A 22,041-nucleotide genomic window follows, 5' to 3' on the forward strand; every position below is an offset into this window, starting at 1 on the left:
AAAAAAAGCAACAATTTTTTGTTTATAAATTCTTAAATATACAAAAGGCTTTGAGTTAAAGATAGCAAAAAAAAACAAATCAATGAATATTGCAGGAAAACTCAATTTGCCAACAATAGAATAGAACAACAAATTTGAAAAGAAATATTTACTCAAACTGATAATCATATGGAAAACATTTTGTTTTTTAGTACATTAAACTGTGGCAAGTTGGAAATATTTGAAGATTTTTTGTGTCGGAATATTTTTTTTTTTTTTTTGCTGGAAAATAATGCAACGAGGGTGGTAGCAAGAGTAAGATATAAAAAGTGAATTGCAGTATAAGTTTAAGAGGAATTTTTATTAATTTCCTAAACTATTCTTAACTATCTATTATTTCCTCTAAGTGAAAACTATTTTCCTATTAAGCCTTAAATATTAACATATTTAAATTTTCTCTTAATTTTTAATTCAATTACCTCTTATTACAAACAACTTTTCATAAACAATGTAATAATGTTAATTTTAATGATACACTATAATTACCTACTTTACATATGTTTGTAAACAAATATGCAAAAATCAACAACAACAACAAAATATAAAAGAAAATTATGTTAATTTCATTAACAGGGTTTAAATGAAAATAATAATAATAATAAAAACACAAAAAACGAATCTACTTTTGTATAGAATTCAGCCACCACAATCAACAGTTGTACAAAATAAAATACTATTAAAGAGCTTTATTTAACAACAATAAGAAAGAGCAGCAACAACAACAACAATGATGATGACAACTACAAAAGAGATAAAAATGAGGCCGTACTTAAACAATTGAAATAAATAGTTATTTTTTTATTTTCTTGCTGATTTTATTTGCAAAATTCACTTAAATACAAAAACGAATACAAAGTACAAGTACATTGTGTACATTTACGTTTAATTTCCATAAACTTGGCATATAAAATACTTAACTTTTGTCTGCAATCAGCATAATAATAATAACAACAACAAAATAAAGAGATAAAAAGATAAACACCTTTGTATGCTGAAATATACCTACACAACCAAGAGGGAGAGGGTAAGAAATCTTCTTCTTTATTACCGTACCGCTGGTGTATCGTAAAATTAAAATTTTATGAACATTACCATACCTTTAAGGGTTTATTAGGGAAATGTCTTTATTCTATCATCATTTGAACTGTTGAGAAGCTGCTATCTAATTATAATAAATATGTTTATGTGGGTTTTCATGTCAAGTGAACCAACTTTTGAAATCGATGTCTTTGGATCGAGATCTTTCTTTTGAGCAAAAAAAAAAATGTTAAAAAGGGCCCATTTAAAAAAAATCAAAAATTGTATATCTTTATATATATATTTTGATATATATCCACTCGCATCCCACTAAGCGACCAAAAAAATCATAAAGGAAAAGACCTAAGCTTTCTTTTGAGCAAAACAAAAAATTAAAAAACGGCCTATTTTGAAAAAAAAAATCAACAACTTTTTGATTTTGCCAAAAAAAATTGTATGTCAAGTGCTTAAAGGAAAAGACATAAGCTTTCTTTTCAGCAAAAAAAATTAAAAAAAGTCAATAAAAAGTTTTGATTTTGCAAAAAAAAAAGTCAAAAAATTTATGTTTTGTGTTAAAAAACATTTATTTTGATAGATATCCAACTCGAATCCCAATAAGCGACCAAAACGCTCCTCAAGGAAAAGAAATAAGCTTTCCTTTAAGAAAAAAAGAGGCCCATTTTGAAAAAAAAGTAAAAAAAAAAATTTATTTTAGAAAAAAATTTTATTTTAGAAAAAAATATCAAAAAAAATTTTAGAAAGATTGAAGAACCATTGGTAGTCGTTCATATTGTTCAGGTTACGAAGGTTACTAACTCAGAGAGTTCTTGACCGATCTTGTTGAAAAATCGGAATCGGATCAGAAGACATCGATGTTAAAAGATGATTCACTTGACATGAAATCCCCCATATTTATATTCAACTAGTTGACCGCCCCGGCTTCGCCCGGTAACATTTACTAATGTCAGTTCTTCAAGTTTCTCCAACCCACAAACACCTGCATGTTCTTATTTGTTTGCAAATAAAATATCTAAATTTGTACCACATACTTTAGGGAGCTTTTTTATTACATTTGACTGGAACCTAAAATTTTCGAGTTTTACTGGAATTTTTTAATTTTTTTCTTTCAAAACTTAATTTGTTGATTTTGGAAAAAAAAAATATACAAAAAAAATTTTTGGAAAGATTGAAGAAATAGCTATCTAAAGCATTGGTAGGCGTTCATATTGTTCAGTTTACGAAGGTTACTAACTCAGAGAGTCCTTGACCGATCTTGTTGAAAAATCGGAATCGAATCGGAAGACATCGATTTTAAAAGTTGGTTCACTTGACATGAAATCCCCCATATTTATATTCAATTGCTAATATTTCGTACCCATATTAAAGGGTACTTTTTTTGATATTTTAAAATTTAAAAAAATTTTTATAAAACTTAAAAGTAATTGTTTAAAATTTTTCTATATACATTAGTTTGCTTTTATTATCCCCCATTTACTCACCTTTTTTCAAAACAATCTGCTGATAATTTTGTTCATTAGTTGTACAAGAATTCCATGAATTTGTGTTTGAAAATCTTTTCTTTACGTTTTCACTAGATTTCTTGAGTTTGCAATAATTTGTTGGTGGTGTGTGTGGTGGTGGTGTTGGCCTCTTGTGTATATCACTGTGTACTTTTCAATATTATTTCAAATGATTGTATTACAATTTAATTTACTTTTTCACTACTTGGTTGGGCTCTTTTAATTTATTTGCTTTTTGGATATTTTACATATTTTTTTCTGATGGGTTTTTTTTATATATATTGTATTCCAAAATTCTTTATATACTAGTGCACTACACTGTCAGCAACTCGTTGGTAGTTCGAGAACAGCAACAACAACAACACTACAATAAAATAACTGTAAATACACGAGAGCACAAACAAAATTTTAGATAAACATTTGCAAAAACAAAGAAAATAATTGTATAAAATAACAACAAAAACGGCAACAAATAAGAAGAAAAAAATGGCTTCATAAAATAATCAAAGGCAATTTTGATGCTGGCTGGTTGGTCGTCGTTTTGAAACGAAGAGAATACGAACTCTATATTATTGTTTTTTGTTGTTTTGTTTATTATAACGATATTTAATGTTTAAAAGTGAATGTGTGTGTGTGTGTAGTTGTATATTTATTTGTTGTTTTTTTCTTCTTATTTTTCTCTACATACACACACACTATAAATTCTTTATTTTATATGGATTTGTGTAGTTTTTTTTTTGTATACAAATATTTTATGTATGCAAGTATGTGTGTTTGTATTGAATTTTTTAGTCAATTTACGTTTTTTTCTTTATAAAATATTTATGCAAAACAGCAACAATAACAAATAATAACAGCAAAAGAAAAATAATAAAATAAAATTATTGATCATTAAATGTTGTTTTACATAAATAATTACTTTTTTTTAATCTTATTTGCTCTTTTATGTTTTTTAAATTTAATTTCCTTTTTCAAATATTTAGTTGCTGTTTTGTTTTTTTGCAATAGCTACCTACTATGCTTTTGTTAAAATAAAAACCTTTATTTGTTTTAACTTTTACTTGAAATTTTAATTTAATGAAATTTTCTTGGTTGTGTAGTTGAGTGTGTTTGTATGTGTACTATTGTAAACATTTACTTTGTACTCGTTTTCATTACAGTTTTGCATTTTCCATTACATTTTCTCTACAGAACACAACAAAAAAAATTAATATAGAGGAAAAATAAAAAGGGAAAAAACATATGATTTTAAATTAAGTAAATTTATATTAATGAAAATTTATTGTTTAATAAACTACTACTGCAATATGTAAAATGCTTGAGGGATTGCAAAAAAAATCTGCAAAAAAAAAACATAAAAAGTGATTTAAAATAAAATTGTTTTACAAATTAATATTGAAATATCATTATCCATTGAAATTTTCTGTAGTGGTCTTCTGAATTTTGAATATTTTTTTAACGTTGCAATTAGAATCAGTAAAATTTAGGACAATCTAATGAAATGATAGAGAATATTGACAAAAAAAATATAAAAAGTAGTAGCAAACAAGTAATCCCTAGTTATTTTTACAAAAACCTTTGAAAATCTAGATTGTGAAATATGTATGTTTAAACTACTAATGCGATTACAAAATGATGTTCGAAAGAATCGTACAAGAGGTCATGAGTTTTCAGAAAATTCAATTTGTGACCACCCTGTTAGAACACAAGATCAGATACAGGGTGTCAAAGTTAACTACCTCTGATAAATCAAATAGGAAAATAATGAAATTTCAAAAAAATATAAAAATTTAAATTTTTTTACCTTGACTTTATTTGGTTTCTTGCAAATATCTTCAGTAATAGTTATCCAAAAAAATTTATAAAAATATTCTCTTATCTATCTATCAATCTATCTATACATATAAAAATGAAATGGTCCATGTATGTAATGTCATCACGTGAGAACGGCTGGAGCGATTTGGCTGATTTTTTTTTTATTCGATTCGAAATTTTCAGGAGATGGTTTGTAAAGAAAAAAATTAAAACATTCCGGGTAAAACTTGGAAATTCTTTTTCTTGTGAGTCCAGGAAACTGTAATAATAAAGCTCCCTAAAGTATGCAGTACAAATTTAGATATTGGGTTGGAGAAACTTGAAGAACTAACGTTAGTAAATGCTACCGGGCGAAGCCGGGGCGATCAACTAGTTTCTAATAAATTCCAAAATAATACGTAAAAAGTTTTGTTGCATTATCTCAATGCACTTAGTCGTGAAAAATAATTAAAGTCAAAATTTAGAATTGGGTATGAAAACTGCCTAAATTTAGATTTTTGTCAAAATTGTTTTAATTTTTCATGTTTGAAGCCTCCTGTAATTTGGACTATTTCTTTAAAATTTAACACAAAGCAACAAAAACAGTCTGCCTTAATAGATTTAGTGCGAAAAGAAAGCAGATTATTGGAGGGATTAAACTTTCAAAGAGTTTTTTCACAGTTGTTGGAAATTTCCGTCCTTTAAACATTTATTTATTTAACAATTTTAATAGTTCTAAAGTCTTATATGAAATGACCAATGGAACGAATTGTCCTACAAACTTTTCAAATTGTATTTCAAGTTCAATCGTTTTAACATTGAAATCCTCCTGAAATTTGAGTTATGTTTTCCATTATTGCTTAAAATCAGTGATCGGCATAAAGATGAATATTTTCTTCCTTTTAACAATTGTTTGTTTAAGGAAATGTCACAGTAAATAGCTCTAAGACAAAATTAAATTAGTTTAATGGATTAATAAAACTTTAAAATGTTTTTTTTTGAAAAAACAGTTGAAAAAAATTTTAAGTTACTAAGTTTACAATATCTGAGCATGCCTGCCATTTTTGTTAGCCACTGTAACATGTAACAATTCAGCCCCATTCTGTGACTAAAATACATTTCTAATCTCTTTAATTCGTGTGGCGTAGTTTTTATAACCAAGAATATTTATTTAAAATTAATATTTTCTTGATTTTTTTTTTTTGCGTAGCTTTTAATGAAAGAAACCAGATGAGTTGCAAGCACAAATATTACAAGAGATAAATTTCCATAAAGTGTATAAATAAATATACTTGAAATTCAGTTAATTTTTTTTTTGTTTTGTTCACCCAACAAAAAGTTCGAAAAGTATACTCATTAATCGTTTCAATAACAAATAATTTCTTTTGTTATTTTTTCCAAAAGAAAATTGTGTATGAAAATCTGTACAGCTGCCATTAGGACTTGTCCAGTTGTAAGACAGTTGAACAAAAAAAATTTGTTGTAACAATATCGACAGTGTCTGTTTTAATTGCTTTAGATATGGAAATGAGTCTTTTGTTTGTTTGTTTGTACAATATTTATTTATTTCTTTTATTGGCATTTTGTTTAATTTATTGTTAAAGTTTTTTTATGTTTATTAAGTTGATCTGGTGTAATTTTATTTACTTATTTGTTTTACTCCATACCGAGTAGTGTTTGTATTTATGTATATGATTTCAGGAATAATGACCTAGACCTACTTTGTATTGTAATCTACATATAATGAAAATTAAAGATGTTTTTAAACCAACTGACCGACCTTCACTATTGAACTTCTAGAGTTTAGATAATCTTTGAAGTAGTTTTTTTTTCAATATTTCTGACACAAACATATGTCATTTATAGTAAACATAAGATCTATTTATGTTGCTATTTTGATTTTTTAGAATTTCTGTTTAAATTTTATTTTCCCTGGAAACGTAAGACATTTTTAAGTCAGCCTATAAACAATTGTAATAATTCTGTTAATGAACTTTTTGTTTAAAATAGATTTTAATTGTTTAAAATAAAATTGTTTACCTAGAATTACATAAAATACATACAAAATTTAACAAAATATATAGAAATTAAAATCTAAAAAAAGTGTACAGACTCATCACTCAGACTTATCAATCTCTTATCCATTAAAAGCTGGTTACATTTCATTATTGTTTTTTTTTTTAAATTCTTTCAATAAACACAAAATCTGTTTCAAAACATTTTCCTATTCGAAATTTTTAAAAACTCATTGCACTTTGTTCCCAAATTCTATCTCGATTGACAGCCAGCCACAAACTGAAACTGTCTAAATATCTTTAATGGCATGTTTATTTAATTTTTCTGAAAATTTCTCTTTAACTTTAAAAAATTCTTTCAAATTTTTACGTCAATATTTCTGACATTTGTTTTGACGTTTTGTATATAATGCGTTTTAAAATGATTCATTTACCTGTCTTAAGGTAAAGTCACATTTATTCTCTATATTCCTGAAATTTTCTCCCACATGTTCGGATAATTTGCGTACAACTTTTACGTCAAAATACAAAGGCGTAACAAACGCTAATGGATTGCATTTCAAAAAAAGAAGTTGTTTACATTCATTGAAAGACTTTAATTAAAGATTAAATCATGTACATATATTTCGTGATAATGGTGTAAAATATTAAAATGTTTTTAAAATATTGTCTTGAAATCATTAATAACAAACAATAGTGTAGATTTTTTTTTTTTGGAAATTTCAAGGAATACAAGTCATATTTGCTTTTATTTTGAAACATGGTAACATATGGATTCCGAGCACAAACAACTGCTCAACTTTTGAGGCCAAGACCAAATCAAGCCAGTAACGGATACTCTGTTCCAAAGTGAAGCGTATCCCAGAGCGAGCGTTCTGCTTCGATCTAAACAAATAGTAGTCGGACGAGGGAAGGCCTGGACTATAAGGCGGGTTTGACGAAACTTCCCAACATTCATTATAACTAGTTTTTAACAGATATTGCAACATGTGGCCGAGTGCTGTCATGATGTAATGTTACGGTTTCATGTCTGGTCGCATATTCTGGGCGCTTTTCGGCTAATGCTCGCTTCAAATCAGTTGTCCGGTTCCATGTGATGGTTCAACAGGATAGAACCATTTTGCTCCCATCAAATACATAACATTACCTTAGAGCCATGAATATTTGGCTTTGGTGTCGATTCGGCTGGTTGATCGGGCTTCACGTACGATCTCTTACGCTTCGGGTTATCGTAATGGATCTATTTTTCATCGCTAGTAATGATTCGGTGTACAAATGATGCAAAATCGTCTTTCTATATTTCGCGATCAACGCTTCGTAGAGTCGATCTTTAAAAAAGAAAAAACAAACTGCTATGCGTTTTGCTTGTATGCTGATACTCTGTGGTGGGAATCGAACCCGCAACCCTTAGACCCAGCTACCAACGCGCTTAAATGAGACCCATTTGTCTATCAAGGCTCTAGTTTGAGAGAAATTCGTTTTAATTTGAGTTCAGTTTGAATGCTTAAGAAAATAAAGCAGATTCAATAAATAAAAAAAGTAAAAAAAAATAATAAAATCGTCAAAAATTATATAATTTTTTGCCACGTACCTCAACTAACTTTTTGCATTCCCGTAAATAACAAAAGAATCGAATTTTGTATACTAAATTAAGCTAATTAATATAGCAAAGTTGTGTCAAGTTTACTTAAACAAGTCTTGAGTTTATAGAAGAGAGAGGAGAGGAGTTTGGAAAGATTTTCCTCTTTTTCTTCCTCTCTCTTCTTTAAACCCAAGAGTTGCTCAAGTAAACTTGACGTGTGTGAACCAGCACTAACATGATATAAAAAAATCATAAAAAAACCTTAACTTATTAATAAATTCTGTCCAGGATCGACCAAAAAAAAGTTTTTTTTACGATTTATTTATTGAATCCGCCTTGTTTTACATTCCGAACAATAACAATAATAAACTAATTGCTCTCTAACGAGAGAGAATTCATGGACCAATCGACCTCATCTTATCGGTCCGATTTCAAAATGACGTACAAACGAATAATACAGCAGGACATACGCTTTCAGAAAATTAAATTAGTGATCAACCTGTTTCAACACAAGCCGAGAAATAGGGTTGCAAAGTAAACTACCTCTGTGTTTTCTGATCGTTTGCACTGATCGAAGCTTGTACAAATTTCAAGGGATTTTAATTTTTCAAGCAAATAGAAAAATAAGGAAAATTTGGTTTAGTTTTTTTTTGTAATTTATAAGATATTTAAATTTCAATTTTGAAAAGTTCGTTTTTTCCTAGACTTTATTTGGTTTTTCATAATAGTTAGCCAAAAATTTTACAAAAAATATTTTCTTATTTTTAATTAACTCCAAATTAATATTTAAATAAGTCTTGCAATATCTCAATCCGCCTAGTCGAGAAAAATATTCAAAAAATCGAAATTTTGAAATGAAAATGATTTGATTTTTACAAAAATAGAGCTTAAGTGTTTTATATTATAATTATAATATTTTAATATATTTAATAAGAACTAAATTCATAAATTAATAATAATAACCTTTTAAATGGTTATAAACGTACACCCTACTTCAGGCAATAGTCGAAATATTGATTATTTTAACAAAATTCTAAGATTATCTTAAAAATCTTCTCGAGTTTTTCTAAATTTCTTAACTAATTATAATTTACATATTTATTCAAATTGATCTGCCATTTAATTGTTACCCGGCCGTTCATAATCATGGGCAGGGGTGCCTATTTTGTAAAAGTTGTCAAATTTTCGGATAAAATTGATTCAACTGCATAAAAATTATATTAAAATTATTTTTTTCTTTGTTGCAAAATTATTACTATACCTTAAACGGGCATTTTTTACGAGCTTTCAACTAATTGGTATATTTGTAGAATATTTTATACAAATTAATGCAGTTTAATAAATTTAAAATGTATGAAGGCACTTCCGCAAATTTGAAGCTTGAATTGCTTTCAATTCTCTCTATTATTTATTTGGGATGATTTTTTTTATAATTTTGCCATAAAAAATGTATTTTAACATTAAAAGCATGTTTAGCTTTTTTTATTTCTCTACAATTTCAATTAATTCATTAACAAACGTGCAATTATTTTTATTAATTAAAAATAATAAAAAAAAAATACATTTTTAATAAATTTCATTTATGGCCATAAAATTGAAATGCATTTTCAACACTTTTTCAATTTGATTTAAATTCAATTATTAAAACGTAAAGGAAAAACACAAAACTGGAAGAAAAAAAAATTATGTATATTTAATAGTATTTGTTTAATATTCATATCAGTGTGTAAGTATGTGTGTGTTCGTATATATGTAGAGAAATTTAAGTACATTTGTCTGTATGTATTGGTAATATGGCCGTTTTTTTTTTTGTTTGTTCTTCATTTCATTTAGTATTTTTGCTGAAATATAAAGTTCGTTTCCGATCGTTTAACGGTTTTGTTATATATATACACATGTTTTATAATAATCAAATTAACCTCACATACAATTTATAAATTTCTTTATTTTTTACCTTTAAAACTCTTTTAATTTTATTTCAATTGATTTGTTATAATTGTAAATATAAGTATAATTTTCTTTATTAATTTTTTTTTCAAAGTGTATGTATATTTTTTTGCACCTGTTTATTGTAATTAATAATTAATATTGAGTAATTATTTTTTTGTTTTCTTTAAGTAAAATTGATTTTTATTTTAAATTTTTTTGGCACAAAACTTTTTTTTAGGAGTTTATTTTATATTTGCAAATATTTTTTTTTATTTTGCTGCTTTAATTAAATGCTTGTTTTAAATTTTTCAGTTAAAATTTTTTGCTGGCTGTTTGAATTTGAAATTCTCAACTTTTTGAATTTTTTATAAGTTATAGCTCTTCTTTTTATTATTTTTTTTTGTCACTGTTTAACACAAACACTGCGCTTTCGTTAAATTTCTATAGTTATCCGCTCGGAGGCTAAAAGCCTACTGGATTCAAGTATACACCAGCCACACGAATGCTCTTGTAAAACTTTTTAACGGATGGCAATGACGTGGCTTTTTACTCGTAATGCCATTTTAGATTTTTCTATTTTTTTTGGAGAACTCATTTCCATGCTCTCTTTACTCACTTAAAGTGGAGACTTTTGTTATTAAAAAAAAATAATTTGAATATTTTATAAATTGTTAAAATTTTAAGGATAAAATTTTAATTTAAAATTATTTCCTCAAAATTTTGAAAATTTTTTTAAATTTTTTTCAAAATTATATTTTAGTGATTTGCTGGAATTTCATGTTAATTTTATTTGTTATTTTTCTCTCTCTCTCTCGCTCTCTTATCACACCTTGGAGAGCTGTAGAGTGTTGATTTGATTTGGTTGGTTGGCTGGAGAAATGCTAACAAGTGGAGCAACAGTTGAAATGAATGAATTGTTACGATTGCTTTACACTTGATTGTTGATTAAAGGCAGAGATGAGGGTGTACTTGTACTTGGCCTGCATTGTGGGCCATCATGAACATCAACACCACCACCACCAACATCAGCCATCAGTTCTTAACTTCTGCCTCCCGCTCGCTCGCCTGCCTCAATGCTATTTTTCAGTTGTTCAGTCTGTCATACAGTTGTTGTGTCTAACGTTGGTTCCGTCTATTCATTTTACATTTGCTTTTACTCTCTTGTTTCTTCTCTCCGGGTCTCTGTACTCCTCTCTGTTGTTACTTTTGTTTAAAATTCTGTTTTTTTTTCATGTTATATTATTTCTGTTGCTTCGTAGTACGTTTAGTTTATTTCTTTTTGTTTTTATTATTTGTTCGTTTTGTATTTATACTCGCACACACACTTACACACGTACACAAACTCATGCATGAGAATACACACACACACATTTATACATATTTAGTGGTTTCATTTCATTTATGTGCTTCTAGGTCGCGTGGCTTTTTATGCTGGTTCGAGAGCATTGATGTTTGTATTTGACTCTATGAAATGTTGAGAAAGGAGCCACTGACTGTTGCTTTCATTTCATTTAATTTATATTTACTTTTTTTTTGTTTTGCCGCGTTTTTTTTATTTTTAATTAACCCTTAGTTTGGTTAAGGTTGTACAAAATGAGACAGCTTTTGGTACATGCCTTTAAGTGGAATTTCTTATTATTTTTATACTCTCCCATTACTCCTGTAGAACACTAGAACTATTCATCTATATCCTTAGATATTCCTTATGAAAATGTTTAGATTACAGATTTGATAGAGTTAACAGTTTACTGTTAGCAACTTAACAGCCGTCTGTAAAGTCTGAAAAAGGCTTGTATTTTTTTTCAATGTAAAAGCGCATATTTTCAATGTAAATGCGCATCAATGTTGTGACATGTGTGTGTTTTTCTTAAAGATTCGTTGGATTTAACAGTTTACTGTTAACAACTTAACAGCAGTCTGTAATATCGTATAAACATTTACATTTTTCAATTCTTACAATATTTAAGTCCTCTGTTTTAGGGTTAATGTGTATGTATCGCCATACACATACATGTATGTTTTTCATCTAACAAAAAGTGGGGATTTTTTTTAAGGATGCCTTGTTAAATTTCCATAAAAATGAAATTTTAGATAAAAAAAAAAAACGTAACAAAAAACAACTAAAGAGTCTTTTGAAGAAAAGTATTCAAATTTTTTAAGCAAATAAATTTCACATGGTTAAAGTATATTCCATTTCTTTTTTCCATTTTTACCCAAAAATAGAAGATGGCAAGTGTATATGACATATAAAACTCCTGTGGTTTTATTAGCCTCATTATAATGTTTTAAATACGTTTTTTGCCTCTCTCTTGCAACTGTTATTTGTATTGCTGGGTTTAGAAAATGAAGAGCAGTCAAATTTAACTCAATTTTTGTGGTAATCTTGTTAAAGGACAAGTAGGTATGTATCTAAAAGATACGATTAAATGTTTAACGGATAATTTTGTCATAAAAACGTAACGTGAATGTTGTAAAACAAGAAACCTCCAAAACTAATGAGCGGTTTGTCTGTCTGTCTCTTCTTTTCAGCAAATATTGTGGAAAATATAAAAACAAGAAACGTATTTTTTCCAGTTCACAACCACGTAAATGAGACTCATTTAATTGCATTAAAAACACAATTTTAATTAAGTTTTTTTTTTTTATCTCAGTAATGAAACTGAGCAAACGCTGGTTTTAAGCTGCAATGTAAAAATATGTTTTTTTTAATTTTATTTTTAAACCAAAAAAAGTAGTATGAGGGTTAATGAATGAATGGAAATTTAGCAATTTAAGAAATACTTCATTTTTTTCGGAGTCGAAAATTAAATAATAATTTACAAATATCAATGGTAGTTCATAAAACCCAGTAATTTTAATAAGATGAAAGCAAATATTAACATATTTCCTGCTTTTATAGCTGCAGCCGAAGATTTTTCATAATACTGGCCATAAATACCAAAAGTCATAATGTTACTCAGCTCTTTGTTTAACTTTAAAACCACTTCATAACCTTGGCTGAAAGTAGATGAACAAAAAAAATAAATAAATAAAAAATAAGTACATTTTAATTAAACCAAAATATAAACAGCTTTATATACAATGAAAAACATACTTTTGCTTTGTTTTCGACCACACCACCTCATTATGTTTCAGGGGATACAATTGATCATCCAATATGGAGGGCATTATCATGAGTTTGTTGGCATTTGGAAATTTGCCTTTAATGTTAATGCTTTTGAATAACACATTGTCCGCACTTAAAGCTTCACCACAGCTGCTGGGCTCTGTATTGGCACAGGCATATAAAGCACACACTTTAATATCACTCCACTCCTCCTTTTCATAAGTACGCCGGCCATCAAATATACCCACACGATACTTAAAGTTAAGCCCCAGGGTAAAATTTAAAATTTGTGCATTTATTTCAAACGAACAGCACACATCGCCATCGCACAAATGTATATTAGTAAAGCTATCTACTCGGCTAAAGTCTAGTAAAACCGAATTGTAATTTACAATTTGTGGATCTTTCAAGAGACGTAATTTGGTTATATTTCGAGATGGTTTAATTAAAGGTTGTGTATTAGGTTGGGGTTGTAATTTCGAGCCTTTTTTGGGTACTCTGGCCTTGTAGAGTTTACGTTCGCCTTGATCACTAACCATTACAGATACTAGATCTCCTAATTGGCCTGAATAGATGCCACTACCGGTCATGCCCCATTCGGGATAACTAGCACCAGCTGCCAATAAATTCACATTGTTACCCCAGGCCCAGCCATGTTGTAGTTGTACGGCTGTAAACAATTTAAGAAATATATTTATTAAAATTTCAATTTAATTCAATAATATTATATTGAAATTTATTTATTCATAAATTTTAATGCTTTCCTCAAAGACTGTTTAGTTGTTTTTTGCTTTGTGCTACGTTTTTTTCTTTTCTTAAATTAAATTTGTTTGGAAAACCTTAAAAAAATCTATATTTTTTGTTAGAAGAAATACATACAGAGGTCTTAACAGACTTTACAGACTGCTGTTATGTTGTTAACAGTAAACTGTTAGCTCTAAACAATCTTTAATATAAACATTAAACTCGTCTCTCCATGCATTCACTTTAAACAAACACAATAATCAAAACTACAACAACAACAGTAGACAACAACAAGCTATTCAACATTGACAAATTTGTTCGACGTTGTCTCAAATTTCGATTCATAACTTTGGTTTTACTAAACCGATTTCTGTAATTTTCAATACCAAACTATTTAGGACATTGATAAATATTCTAGGTGAATCTTATTAGTTTATCGTATTTATAGGGGACGTGAGAGTGTTTTATACACACAATAATTCTGACATTGCTAAATGTGTGATTATACACATTAAAACATCACTTTTTTAACATAAAATTAGTTTGAGGTTGTCTCACATTTCAGGTCATAACTATGGTTTTATTTAACCGATTGATTTTTAATACTCAACTACTAACTAGGACATTGATAAACATTCTATGTGAATCTTGTTCATTTGACCATTTTTGTCATAAAATTAAATGATTTTGTTAAAAAACCTCAAACCTTTACGAGGTTTTCTAACATTTAAATTCATAAATTTGGTTTTACTGAAGCGATATTAATGATTTTCAGCTTCCTATATAAAATTGCGTTATACACATATTTTTTAAGAAAATTGATATTGAATATTGATATTGAACTTCATTCTGAATCTATAGGAATATTTTCAATTGTATTTTTACATAAAATACTGAAAATTGTTTGCATGTACCAAATAAGTCGCATCAAAAGCAATACGATCGTATCAACTTGTCCATCCCTGTTTTGGTGTCGTATTATTTAGAAAGCAGAGAACCAAAAATTAGATTATTTACCTGAGAACTTAATATTTCTCTTATATTCTTATTGTTTTGAAATATAATCCAAGCTAAGCATTGATATTAGTATATATGAGAAGCTAAGAGAGTCAACAAAATATAAATTTTGATAGAGAAGTGCTCTTTTTAGTTGTTTAAAAAAAATATTGAATTTCATAAACAATTTCTTTGAATTACTCTGCTATCCACCACAAAAAATAAAACTAAATTTAAAGCTTGACCCATTTGTATGCAAATATTTTAAAGGGTATGATTCGGAAACATGAACAGAACATTTATTTTAATAATTTGTATGAAAATCACTCAGTTTTCATGTAATATTTTTAGGCAAGCATTTGGGAACTAAACATGCAAAAATTGTCCAGTACTTTTCTTATAACATCCAGGTTTTGTTTACTTTTGAAAATGTTTCGATTTGCAAAATAAGAACATTAAAATTTTATTATGAATGAGACCTTAGAATCTAATTTGAAAGAGAGTTACACATGGAGCAGAAACTATAAAAAAAACTTAATAAAAAAATTATATATACGAGTTGTTTTTGTTTTTTTAGTAATACATTCTCACCACAAAGATTTTTACAACTGAGTTAGATTTTTGACAGAAGAGTTTCTGCTCTCTGTATATTTCTCTATGAATTGAAATTAAAGTTTCATAAAAGTTATCATTGAATTTTATGACTTTTTAACTTGAAATATTTACGGTTTATAACACATTGTATCTACTGATACTACCAGCAATTGCTAGTTGTAATTAAAAATCTGAAGAAAAAATTATTTATTTTTTCAGACTTTGAAAAATGCAAATTTTTCATTAATTTTACTAACCCCCAATTCATAATCAAAAATCTTATCAAACAAATTTTGTATGGAAATTTAGTTTTATAAACATTTGATAAATTTAAAAAATTGATTTTAAATTTAATTTACTCACCTGTCAAAAACGGCAATTCCGAGTAAAAAAGACTGGTGAATATTAAATCTGTCACACCAAAGCGATCGACCAACTCCTGGGCGGGTGTGTAAAACAACATGTCAAAGCAAATAAAATGACCGAAACGTACCCCAAAATCTGTTTCAAATATAGCAAATTCCGGTTTAGAAGTGGTATTTTTATTCTCCACATACACATGCACTTTGCGATAACGCGACACTACCCGACCCTCACGATCAAACACCACATTGGTGTTGTAAATATTTAAATTATTGCTGGCACAGGGTCTTGAGTCTTCTTTACTCGAGGGACAGTTTTCTTTCTCGGGTAAATTTATAACCAAATATTTGCTTACACGGCGGGCGGCACATGAGAGTTGGACAAAGAAATCGGCATAAAGATTGTCTTTATTCGTTACACAAGGTATTATTTTATCGTTTTCATTGGGCACATAGGTTAAATGGAATTGATTGTTTAAAGTGCCCTCGGGAAAGACTATAATATCGGTGTCCAAAGCCTCGGATGATTCTAATATGCTTAAATAGGCTTTCAAATGATCGGCCAATAATTCAGAGGAATTCATGCCACCCACTTGGGGTTTAAATTCAACCACACCGGCAGTATAGTATGAATTATCGGCCCTTACCTTTTGAAACAACAGAATTAGAGGAATTTTTTTTAAAAAAAAATTTTAAGACAATAAATTTTTATAATTACTTACCTTACAGGTAAAACCTAAAAACAAAACACTTAACAACAATAAGAAATTCATTTTTTTTAAATTAAATGAGTTCTCCTAACAAGTTGTTTCAAGCATTAACTTTTTAATACTAATTAATACTCTTTGGTTAGCTTTGCTTAATATTCATTTTAAACTATAATATCAGTATTATAGATTAATAAATCGTATGTTTTATAACCTCTCTAACACTCTCTGTCTCTCTCCAGCTCTTTCTCTTTTTAAGTATTTAATGATTCAAAATATTTACCATACAATGCCAGATAATCAGTTGTTAATGAGTTATAAAGAACAACTTAAGTTGTTGCTGCTATTGTTGTTTGTTAATTTTTTGTTGTGTTGTTTTCAAACTATTTTTTATTATCTACTTTAGGGAGCTGGGTTTTTTCATTATTAAACAACTAATCTATAGATTATTTATAGCAGCAAGTTTATTAGGAAAATTCCCACTATAACAAAGAAAGAGTTGTTTAAGGCAGCTGCTGCATCATCTCCTCCTTCGTCTTCGTCTGGTTTAAGGTCTACAATGCAGTCATAATAATTGCCATAGATGGAAAAGGCCATGACATTGGGGGTGGTGGTATTAAGTTCATAACGCATTTGCAGGTTATTTCTAAAAGAATAAATTTTAATTAGTTTTGTATTATCAAGAAGTTTTTAAGAACAACTTACTTTGTGTCTAATCTTTGCCACTGGAAGTGATTTACCGGCAGCGGCATCATGTCGGCTGTTAAACTATTGGGCATTATTAAAAATCTCTCGGCCTTGGGATAAGTGCCCCATATGGTGATATTTTCAAATACCACATCAATGTCTGTGGCCATAGTTTTGCCACAGTCCATGATATCCTCGCCTATGCAGCTAAACAAGGCACAGTTCTTCAGTTGATTGGTTTCGGCAGCCTCTTCATTGCGCCAGCCATCATAGACACCCAAACGATATTGATAATATTTACTTGCTGGCTGTACAGTTAAAGGTTGCCATTTCAATTCGAAGTTACAGCAAAATGAGGAGTTGGTAAAGCAAATCTCTTGTTTTACACTAGTGCTAGTGGTCAAATTAAGTGCTACTGTTTCATAATTTTGCAAATAATCCCTTTTGAGCTTGATATTTGGCAGAGAAAGTCTAATCTTGTTGGTGTTATTCAAGTCCAAGGACCTCTTGGTTAAATGGCGATATTTGGGTACTTGGGCCACATACAACTTACGCTCTCCAATACCCTGATTCATTTTAGCCACCACTATACCCTGGCGGCCATGATAAACTCCCGTGCCGGTAGAACCCACCAAGGGGTTCGATGACCCAGCCGCTAGTAAATTCACATTGTTGGCATAAGACCAGGCCTGGTGCACTTGAACCGCTAAAAATATTCGCAAAAACCCAAACAAAGTTGTTAACAAAATACACGTTTCTCTTAGCTGATATTAAAGTTTGTTATCGCTCACAAATCAGGTCATAAACTCTTTATATATTTTTCAAAGACTATTTTTAAAACACTTTCATTTCTTTGAAAAATAAAAACACTAAAGATTTATGAATCACTTTTTTTGGATTGTTTGTTTTCCGCCTAGTTACGGCTGCAAATATGTACTTACCCGTTAAAAATGGCAGCTGTGAAAACCACATAGAGGGGAATATGAAATCTTTAATGCCACTGTAGTTCACCAACGACTGGGCAGGAACATAGAACAATATATCAAAGCATATAAAGTGACCAAAACGCACACCAAAGTCTGTATCAAACCAATCCATTTCGGGCATAAAAGTGGAATTTTTATTTTCACCATATAAATGAACTTTGCGATAACGTGATATGACCGTTCCCTTACGATCTAACACCACATTGGTGTTGTACAGATTTAGGCCACTGGACGCACAAGGTCGTGTATCTTCTGGTACTGTTGTGCACCATTCTTTTTCGGTTAAATTAATGACCACATATGCTGACAACTTCTTGGCAGCACAGGACAATTGCACCAATAGAGTGTTGTATTCTCCAGTATTCACCTCACAGGGCACTATTAGATCTTTAGAGGGATTTGGCACAAATGTGGCCTGTTCATTATTATTAAGAGTTGATTCAGGAAAAACTATTATATCGAGATTTTTAGCTTCCTCAGATTCTAAAATAGACAAATAATCCTTAAGGTTATCCAGCATACGGGCCTCTGCCGTCAAGCTAGTAGAGGGACGAAATTCCACTACACCGGCTGAGTAAAAGGGATCATAGGCCGTGCTGGCCTAAAAATTAATAAAAAATTAAATAAATTTGTTAAGTAACACTTAAACAGATAACACTTAATAACAATAATCTTTTGTGTTTATTTCATTTATCAGTAATAATGTTAAATTCTTTATGGCTAATTATTTAAACAAGAAATCACTTTTTTTACTCGTAATAAAGACACACCTGTAATGATAACTGGGCCAGTGCAATTATAGCCACAATTGTTGCTAACAATTGTTTTATAAACATTTTAAAAATTTTACTATCTAACTAACTAACGCACTAGTTTCTAACAATGATATTCACACCTCCACAGTCTTTAATAAAATGTTTACAAATTCCTCTAGTCATTCTCATTTTACTTAAATTCTCTAAAAATTTGTCTGAACTTTAAGTTGTTATTGTAAATATTATGTTATTGTTTTGTCTGTTTTTTATTTATTTTTTGTTATTTATAGTGAAAAAATATTTTAATCTAATCAAACCAAATCAAAAATCATGTTTTGGTCACTTACCTTAACGATCGATGGTGACAAACCAGAGATTATTTTTTCACTTATGCGTCAATAAATAATAATAATGACTTGTTGTTGGTGTTAGGTGTGTAAATGTAGTCTATTTTTAGGCGTAGTTGGTTGTAAGTAACAAAATATGTTTCAAAATTATGGATGAATTTTGTATTAAAATAACACAATTATCTTGTTATCTAAAGAGTTATTTATCATACCCTTCACCATGAGTGCCAAAGGAATATATGCATATATGTTTGTCATTTCGTTTGTAATTTCCATATACATAAGGGTATATATTCTGGATCATTATAGATAGAGGAGTCTATATAGTCATGTCCGTATGTATGTTGAAATCAACTTACCGTAGCCCCCAAATAACTTACATACATGATTCATACATCAATATTTCCCCTATAGTGCAGGTTCGGTTGCTTTTTAAAATCGAGAAAATCGGCTTACAAATAGCTGAGATATAAGCAAAAAACCACGACTATCTCGATTAGTCATTTATATAGACAATATGGATATCTAATGATAGATATCTCAAGGACCTTTCCATCGACGTTTATAACGCCATAGTAATTCAAACCTACAATAGGTCAAAACGGGAAAATATTTGTTAAACCGAATTTTTTTTTTCAGCAAATACTTTTTTCTACCATATTTTTAAACCAAACATTTTTCTATACAAAAATATATTTTCAATCATTAGTGTAGTTGCTTTTGTTTAGATCTCAATGTACTGTTGGAGAAATTTTATAAAATCTGGAAAATTTTCGAAAAATTAGAAAAATTCTAAATAATGGATAAAATTTGCTAGTAAATTTTGCAAAAATGTGTTATTTATTGTCAAATTTTAAACAACTTGCTATTTTCTTTTTTTTTTCTTTTTCAAAAGCTGCTATTTTTAGTCATTTTTAAAAAAGTTGCTATTTATAGTCAATTTTCTTTTTTTAAATTTTTTTCCTGGAAAGTTGTTATTTGTTCTCAATATTCTTTTCAAAAGTTGGTATTAATAATCAATTTTCTTTCTCAAAAGTTGATATTTACAGTAAATTGCTATTTACAGTCAATTTTCTTTCTAAAAAGTTGCTATTTGTTGTCAATTTTCTTTCTTAAAAGCTGCTATTTATAATAAATATTTCGAAAGTTGCTATTTATATTCAATTTTCATCCTCAAAAGTAGGTATTTAAGTCAATTTTCTTTCTCTAAACTTGGTATTTATTGCTAATTTTCCTTCTCAAAAGTTGCTATTTATAGTAAGTTTTCTTTGTCAAAAGCTGGTATTTATAGTAAATTTTTCAAAAGTTGGTAAAAAGCTATTTACGTAAATTTTCTTCCTCAAAAGTTGTTATTTAATAGTCTTTCTTAAAAGTTGTAATTATTGTAAATTTTCTATCTCAAAAGTTGCTATTTATAGAAAATTCTCCAAGCATTTTCTATTTTCTTTACTTTTGCTATTTATAGCCAAATTACACAATTTGTTATATGAATTTAAAATGAATTTCCCAAGAATTAGCTATTTATAGTAAATTTCTTAAGAATTTGCTATTTAAAGTAAATAAATACCAAAAATTATATTTTCCTGAATATATTTACCCTAAAATATACTTTAGATTCACCTTAAATGAAAATCCAGCAAAAGTGACTTGTTGCAATCAAGAATGTTATTTAAATATTAAGCTTATTTTTTACTTCATTACATTTTCCATGCTTTATTAGCTACTTCAGCAATATTTTCAATTTTTTTTTGTAAATAAATTTGTTTTTATATACCTTGAGATTTAACCAAGCGAAATTATGGTTTAATACCTTTACAACACATTATTGAATGAATATCTCTCCCCAAAAAAAATCACACACATAAACATAAATTTGCTGAGCCACGAAAAAAATATGTAAAATAAAGTTTGCAGCAGATATACACACATAAATTTCTAGGTAAAAAAGTATAAAATTTGTTCTTATACTCGTATGATGACATATTTATTTCAATCCAATCCAATGCTATATCTAAGAAATAATGCAAATTTAATACACTGGCACAACAGGAAAATATACTCAAAGGACTGCTGCAAAAAATAAACCAAACTAAGCTGAAATGGATAGAAAAAAAACTATGTAATAAAATAAATTTGTGTAAAGTTTGCAACTTGTACGGATATTTTTCCCTTTAGCAAACGATTGCCTAAGTAGAATGTGGAGGTAAACTGTTTTTTTATTATTATTATTTGTGTTCCTTTTCAATTCAGATTCACACCATTAGTTATTGCATTGGCTATATTTTGTCAGCTCTACTTTATATAAGGGGTAGTTAAAAATTTGGGGATGGGTTTAACAATGTTTGAAAATTATTTTCAGTTTATAGAATTTCAATTCCAAAATTTATTTTCGGCTATATCTTCGCTATGTAAAGTAAACATTAATCGGCTTTTTACACAAAAGCAACACGAACACCAACGAAACTCTTAGCAAAGAGTTCAAAATATGAATTTTTGTTTCCTTGACATTCGTATCGTGTACTTGTAAATAACCGAGTGCACTCGTTTACTGGTGGCTATGAGCTTCTATGAATAGTTTAGTGTTTGATAAGTACAGATTTTGTATTGAATTTTTGTATAGAGTTTTTGATTTCCCAACTTCCATTTTTTTTCTTTTGAAAATTCTTATATTTACCTCAAATCATATTTCTTTATATATTTTGGACAAGAAACTTAAAAAATTCTTTGCTTTTATGCAGTGCCAACTCCCCTGCTTAGCTTTTGGAAAATTAATATTTTTGTAAGTCCCTGGCATGTGCTGGCAGTTCATGATCATATTTCCATGTTGATACCTCTACTGTTCAACAAGAAATGCAAATTTC

The 22,041-nt window shown here is 28.6% G+C and overlaps 2 protein-coding genes across 4 annotated transcripts in view; both read right to left on the reverse strand.

The window, feature by feature from the left end:
• Window positions 1-10,489, reverse strand: part of Ca-alpha1T (Ca[2+]-channel protein alpha[[1]] subunit T) — a 103,156-nt gene extending 92,667 nt beyond the window's left edge. For 2 of the 3 annotated variants that reach the window (XM_065510120.1, XM_065510119.1), the window contains exons 1-2: window positions 9,922-10,489; window positions 2,556-2,954 (exon numbers count right to left, since the gene is read on the reverse strand). The gene's annotated coding sequence lies outside the window, so the exon portion shown is untranslated. The remainder of the gene's footprint in view (window positions 1-2,555; window positions 2,955-9,921) is intronic. The other variant, XM_065510121.1, reaches the window with a different exon arrangement.
• A 2,221-nt stretch (window positions 10,490-12,710) lies between these two features.
• Window positions 12,711-18,985, reverse strand: LOC135958754 (uncharacterized). Its single transcript, XM_065509649.1, has 8 exons — window positions 18,849-18,985; window positions 18,034-18,679; window positions 17,111-17,798; window positions 16,863-17,051; window positions 16,421-16,448; window positions 15,700-16,345; window positions 12,991-13,672; window positions 12,711-12,893 (listed from the first exon to the last, which is right to left on the reverse strand). The coding sequence occupies exons 1-8, from the start codon at window positions 18,912-18,914 to the stop codon at window positions 12,722-12,724; spliced, it is 3,117 nt and encodes a 1,038-aa protein (XP_065365721.1). The 5' UTR covers window positions 18,915-18,985; the 3' UTR covers window positions 12,711-12,721.
• Window positions 18,986-22,041: the final 3,056 nt, after the last annotated feature.

Source organism: Calliphora vicina, chromosome 4 (genome assembly GCF_958450345.1).
Source record: "Calliphora vicina chromosome 4, idCalVici1.1, whole genome shotgun sequence".
Classification (NCBI taxonomy): domain Eukaryota; kingdom Metazoa; phylum Arthropoda; class Insecta; order Diptera; family Calliphoridae; genus Calliphora; species Calliphora vicina.

What these genes read in the sequence shown, in the direction of transcription:
- LOC135958754 (XM_065509649.1), bottom strand. Translation starts at nt 18,914, where the DNA reads ATGTTTATAAAACAATTGTTAGCAACAATTGTGGCTATAATTGCACTG. An exon ending in TGGCCCAGTTATCATTACAG is followed by an intron (nt 18,680 to 18,848) that starts GTGTGTCTTTAT and finishes ATTAATTTTTAG; the next exon opens with GCCAGCACGGCCTATGATCC. An exon ending in GGAATTGCCGTTTTTGACAG is followed by an intron (nt 13,673 to 15,699) that starts GTGAGTAAATTA and finishes AATTGTTTACAG; the next exon opens with CCGTACAACTACAACATGGC.